Source organism: Odocoileus virginianus, chromosome 26 (genome assembly GCF_023699985.2).
Source record: "Odocoileus virginianus isolate 20LAN1187 ecotype Illinois chromosome 26, Ovbor_1.2, whole genome shotgun sequence".
Lineage (NCBI taxonomy): Eukaryota > Metazoa > Chordata > Mammalia > Artiodactyla > Cervidae > Odocoileus > Odocoileus virginianus.
This window is the reverse complement of record NC_069699.1, coordinates 15,195,600-15,214,093: the sequence shown is the minus strand read 5'-3', so window position 1 is coordinate 15,214,093 and position 18,494 is coordinate 15,195,600. Positions and strand designations below refer to the sequence as shown.

The following is an 18,494-nucleotide window of genomic DNA, read 5'->3' as shown; positions in this document are numbered from 1 at the left end:
ACTTCTGGCTGCTGTGGGGAGAACAGACTCTGAAGACAAGAGAAGAAGCAGGAAGATCAATTAGGATAGTGGCATTCACTTCAGTTCAGTCACTCAGTCATGTCCAACTCTTTGCAACCCCATGGCCTGCAGCACGCCAGGCTTCCCTGTCCATCACCATCTCCTACTCAAACTCACGTCCTACTCAACTCACGTCCATTGCATTGGTGATGATATCCAACTATCTCATCCTCTGTCATCCCCTTCTCCTCCTTCTTCAATCTTTCCAAGCATCAGGGTCTTTTCTAGTGAGCTGGTTCTTCGCATCAGGTGGGCAAAGTATTGGAGTTTCAACTTCAGGACCGGTCCTTCCAGTGAATATTCAGGACTGATTTCCTTTAGGATAGACTGGCTGGATCTCCCTGCAGTCCAATTCTCAAGAGTCCAACTCTCAAGAGTCTTCTTTAACACCACAGTTCAAAAGCATCAATTCTTCAGCGCTCAGCTTTCTTTTTAGTCCAACTCTCACATCCATACATGACTACTGGAAAAACCATAGTTTTGACTAGACGAACCTTTGTTGGTAAAGTAATGTCTCTGCTTTTTAGTATGCTGTCTCGGTTGGTCATAGCTTTTCTTCCAAGGAGCAAGCATCTCTTAATTTCATAGCTGCAGTCACCATCTGCAGTGATTTTGGAGCCCAAAAAATAAAGTCTCTCACTGATTCCATTGTTTCCCATCTATTTGCCAAGAACTGATGGGACTGGATGCCATGATCTTCATTTTCTGAATGTTGAGTTTTAAGCCAACTTTTTCAATCTCTTCTTTCAGTTTTATCAAGAGGCTCTTTAGTTCTTATTCACTTTCTGCCATAAGGGTGGTATCATCTGCATATCTGAGGTTATTGATATTTCTCCCAGAATTTTGATTCCAGCTTATGCTTTATCCAGTCCTGCATTTCACGTGATGTACTCTGCATATAAGTTAAATAAGCAGGGTGACAATATACAGCCTTGATGTACTCCTTTCCTGATTTGGAACCAGTCTGTTTCATGTCCAGTTCTAACTGTTGCTTCTTGATTTCTCAGGAGGCACGTCAGGTGGCCTGGTATTCTCATCTCTTTAGAATTTTCCACAGTTTGTTGTGATCCACTCAGTCAAAGGATTTGGCCTAGACAATGAAGCAAAAGTAAACGTTTTTCTGGAACTCTCTTGCTTTTTCAATGATCCAGCAGATGTTGGCAATTTGATCTCTGGTTCCTCTGCCTTTTCTAAATCCAGCTTGAACATCTGGAAGTTCAGGGTTCACATACTATTGAAGCCTGGCTTGGAGAATTTTGAGTATTACTTAGGTAGTGCGTGGGATGAGTGCCATTGTGCAGTAGTTTGAGCATTCTTTGGCATTGCCTTTCTTTGGGATTGGAATGAAAACTGACCTTTTCCAGTCCTGTGGCCACTGCTGAGTTTTCCAAATCTGCTGGCATATTGAGTGCAGCACTTTCACAGCATCATCTTTTAGAATTTGAAATAGCTCAGCTGGAATTCCATCACCTCCACTATTTTTGTTCATAATGATGATTCCTAAGGCCCACTTGACTTCACATTCCAGGATGTCTGGCTCTAGGTGAGTAATCACACCATCGTGGTTATCTGAGTCATGAAGATCTTTTCTGTACAGTTCTTCTGTGTATTCTTGCCACCTCTTCTTAATATCTCCTGCTTCTTTTAGGTCCATACCAATTCTGTCCTTTACTGTGCTCATCTTTGCATGAAATGTTCCCTTGGTATCTCTAATTTTCTTGAAGAGGTCTCTAGTCTTTCCCATTCTATTGTTTTCCTCTATTTCTTTGCGTTGATCACTGAGGAAGGCTTTCTTCTCTCTCCTGCTATTCTTTGGAACTCTGCATTCGAATGGGTATATCTTTCCTTTTCTCCTTCACCTTTCACTTCTCTTCTTTTCTCAGCTATTTGTAAAGACTCATCAGACAACCATTTTGCCTTTTTGCATTTCTTTTTCTTGGGGATGGTCTTGATCACTGCCTCTTGTACAATGTCACGAACCTCTGTTCATAGTTCTTCAAGCACTGTTTAGCAGATCTAATCCCTTGAATCTATTTGTCACTTTTTAGTGGCATTAACTGGGACTTATTCCCCCTAGGGGACATTTGCCAAAGTCTGGAGACATTTTTGGTTGTGACAACTGGTTGGGGGGGGGGGGGCGGCGGGGGCTGCTGCTGACATCAAGTGGGTTAGGTCAGGGATGCAGCTCAACATCCCACATGGTGCAGGACAGCCCCCACAACAAATGATGCAGACCCAAACATCAGTAGTGTGGAGGCAGAAAAACTCTGAGATAGGGGGATATTGCCATGATCCCAGCAAGAGGTGGTGATGGCCTGGGCCAGGATAGTGTAGATAGGGATGGAGTATTGAAGGTTTTTCTCTCATATTTCCTTAGATTTCCTGAACATTACTCAGGCAGGGAGGGCATTCTGTGTTCAGTGCCTCAGGGATAATACAGGGAAAGAGTCAATTCTTAGCTTTTGACTTTTGAAACCCTAGTTCTCAGGGAGAAGAGAAAGAATGTGGATTATGGACAAAAGATGTGAAAGAAAGCCGGATGACAAAGAGCAAGGGGACCACCCCTCTTAACCCCCCCCCCCACCTCCTCCACACACAGATACAGATTTCAGGAGACTGTAAGGCACGGTGTATGTAGCTTTTATGGATCTGTAAGAAAATAATCCCCACCCTATCTTACCTTAGACAAGCCCAGGGAGAGTGGGTGATGACAGAATACCCACATATATTTGCAGAATCTGAGACTGGAGGAGCTGGGCCACTTCCCCAGGCGGCACCCTAAGGAGGCCTTGGAGGAGAAGTAAGTGGCAACATGAGCCTGAGACAAATGTCCAGAGTCTCTCATGACCCCGCACGGTGTGGGAGCCTCAGTATGTCTCCTGGTGCCTGCATATGTCAGAGAAGGAGCTGAGGAGGGGAACGCGCAAAGCGGCCTCAGGTTTGGAACAGAGAAATATCAGTGCAGGACTGACCACTGCAGACCCAGCAGGAAGGAGGATATCTCAGTAGTTGCCAAAGTAGGTTGATGATAAACCACAACAGATGTCCCCTTGGCACTATCCCAGCCCCCCTGGACCTTGGGCCACAACGCTGGAGAAAACAAGAGGAAACCCCCAAATCACTTAGATTTATTTCTGTCACTTCCAGCAGAATAGAGATGTGAAATTTAAGTCAAGTTACAGAAAAATAAAGAAAATCATATTTTTATTGCACCTGGATTTGGGGCTGAGACTGCTTCCTCTGAGGCTCCACAGGCTGCAGGCATCTGCATGTCCATCTGCACCATTATCACCTGGCATCAACTGCACAATCCCAGGGGTGGCACCCAGGTCCATTCAAAGCCCTTTGAATGCTGCCTGCAGCTGAGGGCACCCCCTAAACTGTCACACACAGCCGGGCACACATGCACATGCCACACATATTGATCAGAAAGAGCTGTCACCAAACTACCATTTAAATCAATGGTTGAGCGCTCAGTAATTGGAAATGTCAAAAGCCACATTTTCTAAGTGACCTCAAAACACCACATTGAAATCATTTATCTGAGCTGGATACACATTTGTTTTACCTCTTCCCTTCTTCACACTGTCCTGTTAGAAAACTATAAAAATTAAGGAACTGGGTAAAAGGCAAAAAGAGAAAGAAACTGAATAACCCACAAACTGTAGCCAGACATTGTCGACCTTCAGAACACAGTCTTGTGGATATTCCATGAAGGTTTACAAGACTGAATAAAGTTTGAGGAACATCTGCGGCCCCTTCTTGGCAGTTCACACTTAACACATTCACGGTTCCCATAAGTCCTATGGGAAACAAGCCTATTTAACTCACTTCATGCTAGAACTTCCAAAACCTATTTGACCACAGAACTATTTTTTTCCACCCAATGCCTCTTTACATCCAATTTCATGCAATACACCTCAGGGAACACTACTCCAAACATAAATTGGCCTAATGATTAAACAAATTAAGAGAACAGAGCCAAAACCCCACTCCTGGGCCAGCCAAGAAATTTTATAAACACCAACAAGCCATCAGGAACAAATCATTTACAAGGGAAATAGAGCCCAGAATACAGCCTGCTGTGGCCTGTATTAGGCCAGAGGTTCTGAATTGAAACTCAGCACCTTTAAGAGTCAGCCCCTACCCCCCACCCCCAACTTCCTGGCCGCTACAAGGACAGGACCCAGTTTCTGAACCAGCCTAACCTCATGTCCTCCTGACCTCTCCAATCCTTACCCTCTTCTATCCTCACCTCATCATGTTTTCCAAGGCACTGCTCTGCTCTGCCTCCCGGGCAACCACCACCACCCAGGCTTGCCCCACCCACTGGAGCAATTCAATGCAATACCATTACTGACCACCAGTGAGATGCCAGGCACAAGGCTATAGCAATGAACCAAGCAAAAAAGCTTTTGCGTTCATGGAAATATGGTCGAGAAATGCCTACAAGCCAGAACTCTTCTCTGAACATCAGTCTCCATATCTGGAGGGAAATACAAAAGTGGGAGCATTGGACTAGCAGACATCTAAGATTTCTGGTTCTGTGTTTCCAGGATGGTGGAGCCTCTTTCAATTCTCCAGTAGGCACTTTTTCAAAGATGACTTCCTGTGGTGGGAGATAGGGATCTCACACAGCTAAGTGACCTCAAGTTGGGAGATAGGCAGGTTTCATCAGAAGGATTGTGGAAGGGCTAGGAAAGGCAGGAAGTCAAAGACTAAGACCCATCCCATACTGGCCTCCCAGTGAAGAAACCTCTGGGTTTCAAAGCAGAACTGCTCTGGTGTATTTCTTGCCTCCCTGCACAGCTGGAAGTCAGAACCCCTCCAATTTAAACCTTAGTTCGGCCACTATTCACTGTGTAATCTAATACAACGTATTTCTATAAATTTTAGGTTTTATCTATAAGATAGGAATAATAATGACTATTTCACAGAATTTGGGGGATCACAAAATGAGACACCATATGCATGACTGAGACTTAGAGATAAATAAAAATTAATTACATCCCATCGCTAAACAAAGCTGTAGAGCCTGAAGCATGGCTTGTAACAGTCACTGAATGAATGGGTGAGTGAATGAATGAATGAACAAATAATAGAGGTTTCTGGAAAGGAAAAGTAGCCCCTAACATATAAACTCTGGTGGTGAGAACTCCAACACACACCCCAGATCCACTGACTTCCTGACTGGGAGGCACCTGATGTGCCATGCTCCCCAATCAACTTCCCAGCACTAGTATGACAGACATCACCTTATCAAACATCACCTTGGCTTTAAACACATCAGCCTTCATCCCATCTCCATAGATAAATATCTCCCCTCTCCCCTATCAGGGACAAACAAGGAAATTCATCAAATCATGAAGAAGATTCCCTTAACAAATAAAACCCCTACTTTCAATGGAACAGAAAATGTGATGTTGTTAGGGGTTGAATGCTTGGTGTTTCCCCCTAAAAGTCACACACTGAAGCCCTAACCTCCCATGCGATGGTGTTTGGAGATGGGTGGGGCCTCTGGGAGGTGATTAGGTTCACATGAGATAATGAGAGTGGTGCCCTCATAATGGGATTAGTACCCTTCTAAGAGGAGGAGGACAGAGAGCTCTCTCTCCACACACAGAGGAAAGACCGTGTGAGCACAGCAAGAAGGCTACAAGCAGGAAAGCGTGCTCTCAACAGGAGCCAAATCTGCGGGCACCTTGATCTTGGACTTCCCAGCCTCCAGAATTGTAAGAAATAAATGTCTGTTGTTTAAGCTTCCCAGCTGCCTGTAGTATTTTGTTATAGTGACCCAAGCTAAGACAAATGTCAAAGAAAAATATAACTCCAGCTTGAGCTTGGCTGTGAGTTAGAAAAGTAAAACTTCTTATTAGTAACTTATTAGCCACTGCTTCAACTGATTGTACACCAATCACATGGGGGAAATGAAAATGACCATAAGCATTTCTCAAGAGTTCATGGCCAAAAGACTGAACACAAAATTGTAATGAAGGATAATGAAGTCCAGAAGAGAAAGGCAGACATGATTCTGCCTGGAAGAGTTATTAGGAAGGCATCATGGAAGAGGGATCATTTGACCAGGCAGTGAAGGATGGTCAGGAGTTGGCCAAACCAAAAACATTTGGGGGGTGGGGGGGGGTGGGAAGGAAGACATTTTAAGCAGAATAAAGGCACAAATAGGGAAATATTTGGAGGTGGGAAAAGGTATGGAGGAGTCAGAGACAAGGAATTGTTCTAATGTGGTTATGACAGCACAGGCCTTTTATAGAGAAAACAATTGAAGATGAAACAGGTAAACTGGATGAGGGCTCATTAGCAAGACCCTTTATGGGCTTCAACTTATAGGCCAGAAGTTGAAGACTGGTGGGCATGGGCATTTCCTACTGACAGATTCATTCAGAAAGCAAAGTATTTCTTATAAACTGGCGCTACGTCTTAAAAATTTGGAGATTTTCATCACAGCCTTGGATTTAGCAAAGAATCCTTAGATATGACACCAAATGCATGAAAAAAGAAAGAAAAAAATAGATAAAGCTTCAGAAAAATTAAAAACTTTTATGCTTCAAAGGACTCCATCAAAAAAGAGAAAAGATAACCAACAGAATGGAATACAGTATTTGCAAATCTTGTATCTCATAAGGAACTCGTATCCAAAATGTAGAAAGAACTCTTACAGCTCAATAATGGAAAAGACAACCCCATTTTAAAAATGTTTTAAAAGTTAAATTTCTAAATATTTCAAATAAAAATTAGGAGATTTTGTCTTGAAATCCAGATGCTCTGGAAACACTGAAAGAGCTGACCACTCTGGGCTTACATCCCTTCACGGCAATGACAGGAGAGATGAGCAGGGGCTGCCTCCTCTAAATGAGCTCCCTAGTCAGCCCAGTCCCCACTACTCCCCACTGTTCCCCAGCCCAGCCTACTTTCCTCACTGAAGCCACTGAAGGTGATGATGGCTCTGAAGGTCATTATCCAGTCACTCCAAGGCATAATCTCTCTAACATTAAATTCATTCTCATGCTAAGTTGGAAGTTTTTTAGATTTTAGATTTTTCTTTCTTTTCCTTCACTTTTCCTTCAATATTGCCATATTCCGAGAAAACTCTTCAAAGTCAAGGATATATCATATATTTTGCATCTCTCACAACACTCAGGACAAGACTAAGAACAAAGTCGATGCTCAGTGTTCACTGAGTGAATGTGTAAATGAGTGAGTAAATAAATGCTTCTCTGTGATTGTCTTCACTACCTGCTCTTCTTCCCCTCAATTCTAGACCTATGCCATTAAAAAGATGGCCTAAAATGAATATGGATGTGTAATTAAAAAATCAAACACTGAAGTCAATCACTGAATTTCTATTTTCATTTTCTATTAGGATGAAATCAAAATTTGAACTCTGAATAAACGCAGAACAGACCATTACATCTGACATCAAGATGAATTAGAACCCAGGGTACTGGAAAATGCTTGTGAATAAGATTAACAAACACAATCAGTGATCTTTGAGGACACTGTGAAAGATAGGATAAGTGCCAAAAAGCTGGAGATGGGAAAATGTTCTGATTTTCAAAGGGGGAAAGAAGTTTGAGTTTGCCAGTTCCAGATTGGAGAATATGGTGTCACTCTTAGGCAGGGTTCCTGAACAGGTTCACAGAGGAGCACTTGTGAACACCTCAGACAAGAAGCAATATCCATTTGGAGCCAGCACAGGGTCACCAAGAACAAGTCATATTAAATTCATTCATTTTCTTCTCTCTGATAAGGCTCCTAGCCCAGTGGGTTGGAGAAACATAGCAGATACAATATATATGGTGCAATGAGAGAGTGGGCAGTGAAAAGGGCTAATTCAACCCTTGAGCTATATTAATAGAAGTATTACATACACCATAAATTAGGAAGTGATGTTGTTTCCTTTCTCTGATCACATTTAAAGAGTCTCATTTAGAACTTAGTATCACTCTTGAAGAATATTTTTGACAGTACAGTCTTCTGCAGGTCCATTTGGCAAAATCTCTTTAAAAGCATAAAGCTCTAATCCAGATTAATGGCATCTGTTGAAAAACTGAAATATCTGGCTGGGCCTACATTCTAAATGGTAACAACTGGTTGAACGCAAGTAGTGACTGTCCATTTGGACAGGACATGTGTTCTCAGGCCAACCATAATCACCACCCCCCTTCTTATATTGTGCTGGCTGAGGTGGTGGGCCAACTGCCACAAATAATCTTACTTGGCCAGCTTCACTCACTTATTCTCTCTGCCAAACACTCAAAGGCCTGGAGTTTGCAACCCCAGATGCAGAAGATCCAAAGGAGAGTTAAGATGATAAAGCACTAGTGAACCACCTTGTATGAGCAAATGAGAATCACAGTTCAGGGCTGGTGATCAGAGTCTGCAAATATCCAATGGGCAGTCATGGGGAAAAAGCATCTGTCTCGTTCTATGAAATCCCAAGGTATAGAACCAAAAGGTGGATGAGAAACATACTTAACCCAACATTAAAAAACTCCTTACAACAGCCAGAGTGGTCTAAAAATGGAATATGTGGGCTTGGGAAGTGGTGAGTTCCCCATCACTGGAAATGTGCAAGCATATGGTGTCTCCTGTGTCACAGGTATATAATCAAAGGGATTCGAGGGTCTGATTAGGCAAGAGAAGGCATGAGTCTGAAATTTTTCACAATAGGAAAAAGAACTTTGAAAACAGTCCCCTTTGTTCCAGTCAGTAAATTCTTCAAAAAGAAAAAAAAGGGACTAAGCCAAGAAAGAACTCAGTATCACTTTTAAAAATCAAAAGCCGTCTCACAAAACGCACAGAGGACAAAATCCGTCAGACTAGGTGGAGTGTTTGTGCCAGACTGGCCAAATGATATCCAAGGTAATTGGCGTCAGGCATTATTTTTGATGACTGGTCAAACGCTCTTCAGAGGCCAGCAACAAAGGCAAGGGAGGAAAGTAAGAGGGTAAACAATGGACTGTGATCGGGAGGCAGCCGGTCCCCACCACAAAACTGCCATCTGCTACTGACATCAATCCTTCAAGGGGCAGCTTCAGGCAAACAATGTATCGGGGACACTGGGCCTGGAAGGAAACCAACTGCCTTCACATTTCCCACCTTGTGACCTTGGGCAAGTCATTTAACATTACAAGGCCTCAGTTTCCTCATCTCTAAAACTGAGCTCCTACAAACTCTGTCTGTACTTTGTGCAAGCTAAGAGGGGCGAGGTCTGGGAGTGAGCCATGGAAACTATCGAGCCCTGAACACACATCAATAAATGATGATGATGATGAACAAATAGAATTTTGACAGAAAAGATTCCAGTTTCAGGCACAGTAGCATCCTGACCTAAATGGTGTGGATGTCAACCCTAGAGGAATAAAATGAAACTCTTTTAACCAGAATGCAAAGACATTTAGAGTTTAGAAGAGATAAGATCATTTGGACAAATTTCCTGCTGAAATGCATTACCCTGCCCTTGCTATTTAATTGTTAAAATAAAGGCAAAAGGTAAAAAGTAAAAGAATCACTCAGAGCTACAAATGCTTAGTTGATCCTCAAGCAGAGTTCACAGTCCCAGTGGTAGCAATCCTTCAAAAATTAGGTAAGTACATTTCCTACCAAGCCAATGCTTATAAAAGCCCCAAACTGTCCCAAACTTGGCCTAACCTTCTCTCTGATGGCATTTTCCATGGGAAACTCAGTTTTTAAGGAAAAAAAATAAAAATCAGCCAGATTAGTCTTACAGAACATAAACTCCCTAAAAAGTGTGCAGGCTTTTGTGCTGAGCAGTCAGAGAATTCAGATCCCTGACCAATAAAAGGGTGGATTTCTAAATTTTCAGCAAGGCTGAAACACTGTAAGTCACCGTTTTCCACACTGAACTGAAAACTGCAGAGGAGGCACCCAGGGAAGAGCTGGGTTTTCTGCTCATTTCTCACTGGGGTCTACAGAGAGGTGATTTGCATGCTGGGTTTGACCAGAACTAAAAGGCACAAGACGGTTGGCGAGGCTGGAAAAAAACAAAGCTCTCCCCTGATGGCTGCTCCCCTCCCAAAGTTTCCCAAGCATCTGAAGCGTGGACAGCAGCTGTGATGCGCGACCTCCCAACGCTCCTGGGGGGGCCACCCGACTTCCTGGGTCACTGAGCCTTGAGCAGTAGCGGCACCTAGAAGCAGGTGTGGAACCTCAGGTCACCAGAGCATCAGATAACCAACTTGCTCAAGAGTCCTGGCGGGGGGCAGGCATCAGCACCCCCCTGAAGATGTACTCTGTCCTTACTCTTTCTACAAGCGACCACAACACACCCTATGTCACAGCAAGGAGAACCACGACCAGAAAGAAATCAGACGCCAAGAGGCCCAGGCTTCCCTTAGGGTATTACCCTAAAGGAAAGGGTGAGCATGGTGGATGGTGCTTTCATGTTTTCCTTGCCAAAGCTGAGCCTAGGACTCACAAGGGTGTGAGAAGCCCCAATCTGGCCTGAATAAGGAATCTACCTGAATTTGTCTATGCAATTGTGTCTGGTTTCCGCTTTCCCCTTGCTAGTGTGGATTTAGGGAGCGGCTTCTGAGAGGAGTGTGCACCCCATGAGTGGCACTAAAGCTGGAACGAGCAGCCAGAGGTCACCTCAGCTTCCTGGCAGGTTTTCCCTGACACTACGGAAGCCAGGCAGCACCTACCAGCCAGCACACTGAACCGCTGGCTTTCAATGAAGGCTGATGACCCTAAACACTAGTGCATGGACGGTGACGGGGGCTGCACACTGTGAGACAATACATTTTCTGCACTGAGCTCCCTCTTTATGCCTAAATGCCTGCATTAGTTTGGATCAATATGCTCCATAACAGTTAATCCATGGCAACCCAGGCCAGCTGAGTCACCGACAAAGAAGTGCAGCCCAGGGATGCTGCTTCCCACAGTATATGCATGTGAATTCCAGACCAGAGAAAGGGGCAGAGGCAAAGCAACGACAAAAAACAGAAAGGAGAAAGAGAGGGGGAAAAAAAGCAGATCATAAAAAAACATACATCATATCATGGGGCTTTTTGCATGGCGGGGGGAGGAGGTAGTGACTGTCTTTGGCAGTGACTGTCAAAATGGCCTGAGAGTAACATGTCACGGCCGAGATGACGGAGTATCTGAGACACTCCTAAAGCCGGGAGTAGGATCCTCCTCACACACCTGCAATGCAGTGATCGCCGCCCGTTCTACAATCCGTACTCCCAGCACCAGCGCTCTCTGCAGTCGAAACCAGTCCGGACTTGTGCAGCTGCCACTGTTCCTCCTCACAATAAGATTATTGATGCATAACAACATTTCATGATGGCAGGGAGGGAAAGGGGAAAAAAGCAAGAGAGAAAGAAAGGGGAGGGGAGGCATGACTCCCCAGCCGGAATCTCACCTTTTATTTGGGCTTCATATTCGGCAATGATCTCTTTGTCTTTCTTGAACTTAGTTTGAGATGACATCTTCCAATGTGGCCAAAGGCACTGACAGGCTGTTGGATTTATTGCTCCTTTTCTTCCCAAATCCTTGCTCCAACCCTAGTAATCACACGGCTCTGGTCGATTTCACAGGTGTAGGGGGCTAATCTCTTTCACTCAGCTGCAGAGCCAGCGGAAAAATCCCTCTCGTTCTCAAAGGAAATTTCTCTTTACTTGGCGAGAAAAATGTCTCAAGTAGCTCGGTCTGGTCAACTCCTCTTGCAGAAGAACCACCACCCTAGGGGCACGGTAACCTGCCCAAGATTTTCAAGATTTTTCTTCCAAAAAAAATAATAACCAAGAGCACTCACTCACACACTCTCACACACACGCAGACACACACATACAGACACACACTCACGCGTGCACTGGCACACTCATCCAGCCATGCACACACACAGTCGTGATGCACACTCACACACCCTCACACCCGCTCACCCTCTCACACACACTCACACACACACACACACACATCCACAAGAGGCGCGGCGCCTCCTTGGTCCTGCAGTCAGCCGCCGGCTGTTTTTCCAAGGTTCTGTTAAAGAGATGGTCAGGTTGCCAAAGGGCCGGTCATCTCGCATCCTCCCTCCCTTCGGCGCCTCTGGTCCGATATACAGTGAGGCTCAAAGCCAGGAGGGCGAGGTGGAAGTTCTCCTGCTGCAAGGCTTAAGCTCCGGTGAACCGGAGGCTGGACTGCACGCCCTGCAGGGCTGGCCGAGCGCTCCCCCACCGCTCTCGTCACAAGCTCCACCTCCCGGATTTTATAACAACTGACACATTGTAGCCTACAGGGGAGCAGAACTCACTGCAAGCAAAAAGAGGAAGAACGGCTCACAAAAGGGAAGGAGGCAGGAAAAAGAACTGGGCTGGGGAGGCCTGAGAGGCCCCTGCAGACTCCTACCATTGGCAGTTAGGTTAGGAATTCTTTCTCCAAAAACTCCAAAAGGTCCACCTTTTCTTTGCAACATGCAATTTAATTCAATTTCTCAAGCAACGGCTATGTGACAGTTTGTCACTCTGCTGGATTGTCTAGCGGAGGAGAGGGGCTGATCCATGTAGGCAAGCTCATTAATATTTGTGGAGCATTATGGGGCGGCAGGGACAATGCCAAGTGTCTCAGATATGGAGTTTCGCAAAGCCGTTGGGAGCAGGCTTGCTGGAAACTCAGCCACCTCAGGACGCGGGTTTAGCAGGACGCAGGGCAAATCAATAACTCACTGAGCCTCAGTTTCCTCACCAGTAAAATGGTTCTCTTTGGAGGATTTTTTTCATTCTTTCTTTCAACATATATTTCAGTTTAGTATAGGTCAAGCATCGTTTTGGGTATGGGGACATGGCAACGATCAAACTAAGCAAAAAAAAAAGACTCCCCACCTCTGGAGTGCCACAGTCTCCACATCACCCAATTCTGGGAAGTCAACACTAGTCATGGTAATAATCTCAGTAAAATCAGCCCCAAGCAGAACTCAGAATGCATCATGAATGGTGCCTTCTGGAATTGTGCAAGGCAAGAGGCCCTAAGAGGGGAAGATGAAAGATAAAAAAATGAGAAATTTATATATGATAGAAGATGATAAGTGCTGTGAGGAAAAAATATTGCAGGGTAGGGGCCTTCAGGAATGAGGGAGCTCTTGGGGGCTCAAGTAAGAATGTGAAGCTAAACTTAGCACGGGGCATGGTAATAAGCACTCAGTAAACCCCTCAACAAATCCACAACATAGTGCACGTGAAGGAACAGGCACAGATATGGGAGGTGACTTGCCCAAAGTCACCAGCATTCACTCCTCTGATGTATGACCCCAGATTCTGCCCATACAGATATGCAAAATTTGCTGCATTCTACTGGAGATTAAACCCGTTTCACATGCACTCAAGGCAGAATAAGATCTGTTCCGTAAAAATGAAATCAAGCACTACAGGGTTGCTGCCCCTGGAATTTCACATGTTAAGATAGTCATTAATATGTTCAGTTCAGTCGCTCAGTCGTGTCCGACTCTTTGCGACCCCATGGACTGCATGCAGGATGCCAGGCTTCCCTGTCCATCACCAACTCCCGGAGCTTGCTCAAACTCATGTCCAAGAGTCGGTAATGCCATCCAACCATCTCATTTTCTGTCGTCCCCTTCTCTTCCCGCCTTCAATCTTTCCCAGCATCACAGTCTTTTCCAGTGAGTAGATTTTTCCCTTCAGGTGGCCAAAGTACTGGAGCTTCAGCTTTAGCATTAGTCCTTCCAATGAATATTCAGGATGATTTCCTTTAGGATTGACTGGTTTGATCTTGCAGACCAAGGGACTCTCAACAGTCTTCTCCAACATCACAGTTCAAAAGCATCAATTATTCAGCGCTCAGCTTTCTTTATGGTCCAGCTCTTACATCCATACATGACTACTGGAAAAACCATAGTTCTGACTAGACAGACCTTTTTCAGCAAAGTAATGTCTCTGCTTTTTAATAACATGCATTGTCCCCCAAATTTGGTATTTTCACAAATTTGGTATTTTCACAAATTTCTCAAAATAATCTTCAATTTGCCTTTTTCTGAGTGCATAATGAATAATTTGATTTGGGTGCAGAAATGCATAGGTTATCCATGCAAGTCTATTGAGGCTTCCTAGACAAAGTGGTGGTTATAGTGAGTCTCCCCAGGTCAGCATGGGGAGGGGAAGGGCATTCCTACGGTGCAAACAGTATGAGCATGGTTGGGAACACACGGAATCTGCTTGGAAAAAGCAAGAGAGAAGTCCAGCTAGTGAATCACGGGGTTTACTATAGCTTCGTGCCCAGAGACAAGAGATTACAGGTTTCACGAGTAGATGCACTGGCCCACAGTCATTGCATCACCCCCTGCCTTTCCCTGCCCATAGCACATTCAGGTCCTCTACAGTGACCCCCGCTTTAAAACGTGAAAGCCACACTTGTTACCTGAGACAGATGTGCTCTGAGATTAGCACCCCTGCCTCAAGCCTAGACTCTCAAAGGAAAATGGGAGCTATTAACATGCATTTAGGGATGTGACAAACTGGATTCCCTACCTGCCTCCGTGGTTCCAGCTGACGGGGGCCTTAAGTAGCTTCTGTGTCTTCACTGAGTCTCAGTTTCCTCATTTGTAAAATGGTGGGGATCTCACTCTTTGCACAGGATCCAACAGGAAATTTCAAGTGCCTGGAACATAGCAGAGGTCCATGGAGTATAACTTTTTAACATCCAACCATTCTGGGTCTAGGACCAGAGGTGGGGCTCCATAGAAGCCTGGGATGGGTGCAGAAAGAGAGGAAGAAGAGAAAGGTTGTGCCCCCTGTGAATACATCAACACATACCATGAATCCACAGTACCCAGAATCTTTCTTTCCCAAGAAGAGGTGGTGTGACCTGGGCAGGCCCCTTACAGTGCCCTTGCTCTTCTCCTTCCAGTCCTCTGCAGTTCACCCCAGTCTCCCAGCTGGCCTCTGTGACCAAAAGAAGGGACCATTCCCTTCCATGTGACCTCTTCTTCCTCGCTTATGAGAACCAACTGCCATTCCTGGTGATTATCCTTCACATGGTATTAACGGAAACCAGACCGCTGCAAAAATAAATGTAGTAGGTGGCAGGGTCAGGGGCTCTGCCACGTGATTTGATCTGTGCCACCCCTCCTCCAAGGATGGGAATACCCCTTGGAGGGTATATTTTACTTTCCTCAGGCTCATTTCCTGGATTCTTTTAGATATTCCTGAATTATACTAATGTTTAATATTTATTGAGCCCTCATTCCATACAGTCACTGGGCCAAGTATTCTACAGAAATGTTATCAATGACACAGATTTTATCAGTGGGTCAGGAGCTATAATCATCCTTGTTTCACAGATGGGCAAACAGAGGGGACAGAGCAGTGCAGCAATTTGTCCAAGATCACACAACTAGCTAATAACTGAATCACTTGCAAGCCCACATCTGGCCACATCAGAGCCCAAGGATTCAACCAGTAGACTATCATATCCCAGAACAATAAGCGCAGGAATAACTGCTGTCAAGTAGTGACATTTTTCTTCAATCAACACTGTGTTCAACCTGAAGTTTGCCACTAAAAAAAAAAAAAAAAAAAATGTAGAGTTTAAAATATAAGGAAACCATGTCATAAACGGCCATTGATGAGGCTTAAATTACAATTACAGTTGAATAACACAAAACCCACTAAACTGGTTTCTTTTCCTGGTAGGGGAAAAAAAAGACTCTACTTGGAGGAAGAATGACCAGAATAACTTTTGGTTTAAGGCATTTTTATTTTTCTGGTCGAATATGAAACACTCACTCCCAAAATGACTAATAAGAGTTGATATCTTTTGTGACATTCTCCAAAGCTACCAACTAATGCATCCTTGGCTGACTTGGTGAATAATTGAATAATTCTGCCCTTCAATCTCTGCTCTGGAAAATGAAAGCAACCACAGAACTCAGCTAGTTAGTGCCAGAATTGGATACAATTAATAGTGATGATGACAACATGTCTTGTGTGTATATACTGCTTTATATTTTAGAAAGCCTTTTCATATCGTTTCTCTTATTTGGTCCTCACAATAACCCCAGGGTAGGGTGGTGGTGGGGGGGCAAGTGCGGCTGTTTTTAATCCTTGTTTCACTGATATGAGTAGATAAGTGGCAGTTTTAATGGAAGAATTATTTTATAACCTCAAGTATAATAACATTCCTGTGTCACAAGACCCATAGCCATAAAAGCCTGACAGATTCAACTACAAAGCAACTTTTTCAAAATTCTGCCTGGCCAAAACCATCATAAACAAAGTCAAAGACAAACTGCAAACTGAGAAACAATAATTCCAATACCTATCATAGACCAAGGACTCATTTTCCTAATATACAATTCAAGCAAATATTTGCACATGAATGTTCCAGCAGCACTTTTCACAACAGCCAAAAGGTGGAAATAATCCAAATGTCCACCAAGAGATGAATAGATAAATAAAATATGTTTTTTCCATATAATGGAATATCATTCAGCTATAAAAAGGAATGAAACACTGATGATGCTACAATATGGATGGCTCTTTGACACATTATGCTAAGTGAAAGAAGGCAGACACAAAAGGTCATATATTGTATTAGTCCATTTATATGAGATATCCAGAATAAATAAACCCATAGAGATAGAAGACAGATTAATGGTTTCCAAGGACTGAGGGAAATGGGGAATGGGGAGGAACTGCTTAACAGATCCAATTTGGTGGTGATGAAAATTCTTTGGAACTAGATATAAATGATGGTTGCACAACACTGTAAATGTACTAAATGCCACCGAATTGCACACTTGAAAATGGTTAATTTTATATTCTATATATTTCAGTTCAGTAAAAAAAAACAAAAACAAAAAAAGATACCAAAAGAAGCTCCTTCAAATCTATGAGAAAAACACCAACAGTCTGTTAGAAAAATCAAAATGAAATGCTAATCCACCTCATTCACAATGAAATCAGGTATGGCTGGGTCCAGGTGCTCTAGCAATTTTAAGAGGACATATCTTACTCCAAGCTCTCCATTCTGCTTTCCTGTATGGTGGGAGGCTCTCCCCATAAGATGGCAAAGGTGGCCCCCACCAACCTTATTTCTGGCAAGGAAGGCAAAGTCCTTCCCAGGAATTCCAGCAAAAGCCCTGGGAACGGTCAATTGGGCCCAGCTGGGGTACATGGCAATCCTTGCAACTGACTGTATGGCCAGAGGGATAAAATATTCTACTTGGTCAGGACTGGATTGTGGGCCTGCCCTTGGAGTTATAGGACAGGTCAGATTTGAACAATCCACATGGCCCAAGAGATTCCCCCAAAAGGATCAGGGTGCTGTTCCAGAAAAAGGAAGAGAGGATATTGGTTGAGCAATCAACATGTGTCTACCATGAAAAGGATATGGGAAAGAAGAAAGGGGGATTCACAGAAAAGATTCATGGAAATGTGATAAAGCTGCTTGGAATTATCCCGCTTTGTTGTTTATAAAGCATGACTTGTCCATAATCTTGATCCTCACACAGCCCTTTGAGATAAGTAATTTCACTGCCATTTTACAGAGGAGGGAGTGATGGGGGAGGGAGACTGAATGACTTCCCCAACCTCCCATGGCTAATAAATGAGAGCCAAGCAAGAAACCAGGACACCTGACCCCACATCTGATGTTCTTTCCCCATCCATGTAGGTGCCACACTCTGCTGAGGGACCATGAGATACATGCCGGAAACCTCAGGCCTTGGACACATGCCCACTTGGCTATGTTAAGAAAAGGACACAAATCAGTCTCTCAGCAATCAGGACCTGTCACTAAGCCTGAGGTGGGCCTCTAGGTGATGCTACAGAAGTCCTCTGGATATTTAAGAAAAGCAGTTCCTGATAGGCAGTCCAGATGTTCTCTTGTCCATCCAAGGGCAAGGCAGTCTTAGGGAGAGTGATTCAGAGCTAGGTCTCTGAATCCTAACTCTGGAAGAACAGAAAGAAGGACTTGAAAACCCCTGAACCCTTGCCCCCACTGCCAGCAGAGTTTGCTCACTTCCAAGGATGATAATACATTTGGTCCACGCCCTCCATGGGTTTCAGGGAAACATTTATTCCACCTAGAGACACCTTAGTTCAATGAACACTTTGGCCATTCTCCCCATCTCTCACACACTCTTCCCTGGAGGATGAAAAAGTAACTTAGCAGATTGGTGAATCTGGAAGGCGAGAGAGACTGAGCTCACCCCCTTAATCTTCTCTTTTCAGGTCGGCCTGTTTATAGGGAGGACCAGTCTTAGAGAAGGAGCAGGGCTAGCTCTGCCCCTGTAATATGCCTATTAGGGTTGAGACCAGCTAGAAAAGTCAATTCAGGAATAGAGAGTTAATTCATCATTTTGAACATGCACCTAATCCATGTCCTCCACTGTAGTTTTATAATGAACAAAGCTTACAATTCAAGAATCAGAACAACAA

General features: G+C 44.1%; 1 protein-coding gene across 6 annotated transcripts in view; it reads right to left on the bottom strand.

The window, feature by feature from the left end:
• The window catches only part of SRGAP3 (SLIT-ROBO Rho GTPase activating protein 3), a 250,339-nt gene extending 238,049 nt beyond the window's left edge, over window positions 1–12,290 (bottom strand). For 5 of the 6 annotated variants that reach the window (XM_070455600.1, XM_070455601.1, XM_070455602.1 and 2 more), the window contains exon 1: window positions 11,468–12,290. In XM_070455600.1, the coding sequence (XP_070311701.1) occupies window positions 11,468–11,534 (67 nt within the window). In that variant the 5' untranslated portion in view covers window positions 11,535–12,290. The remainder of the gene's footprint in view (window positions 1–11,467) is intronic. The other variant, XM_070455604.1, reaches the window with a different exon arrangement.
• Between the last annotated feature and the right edge of the window lie 6,204 nt (window positions 12,291–18,494).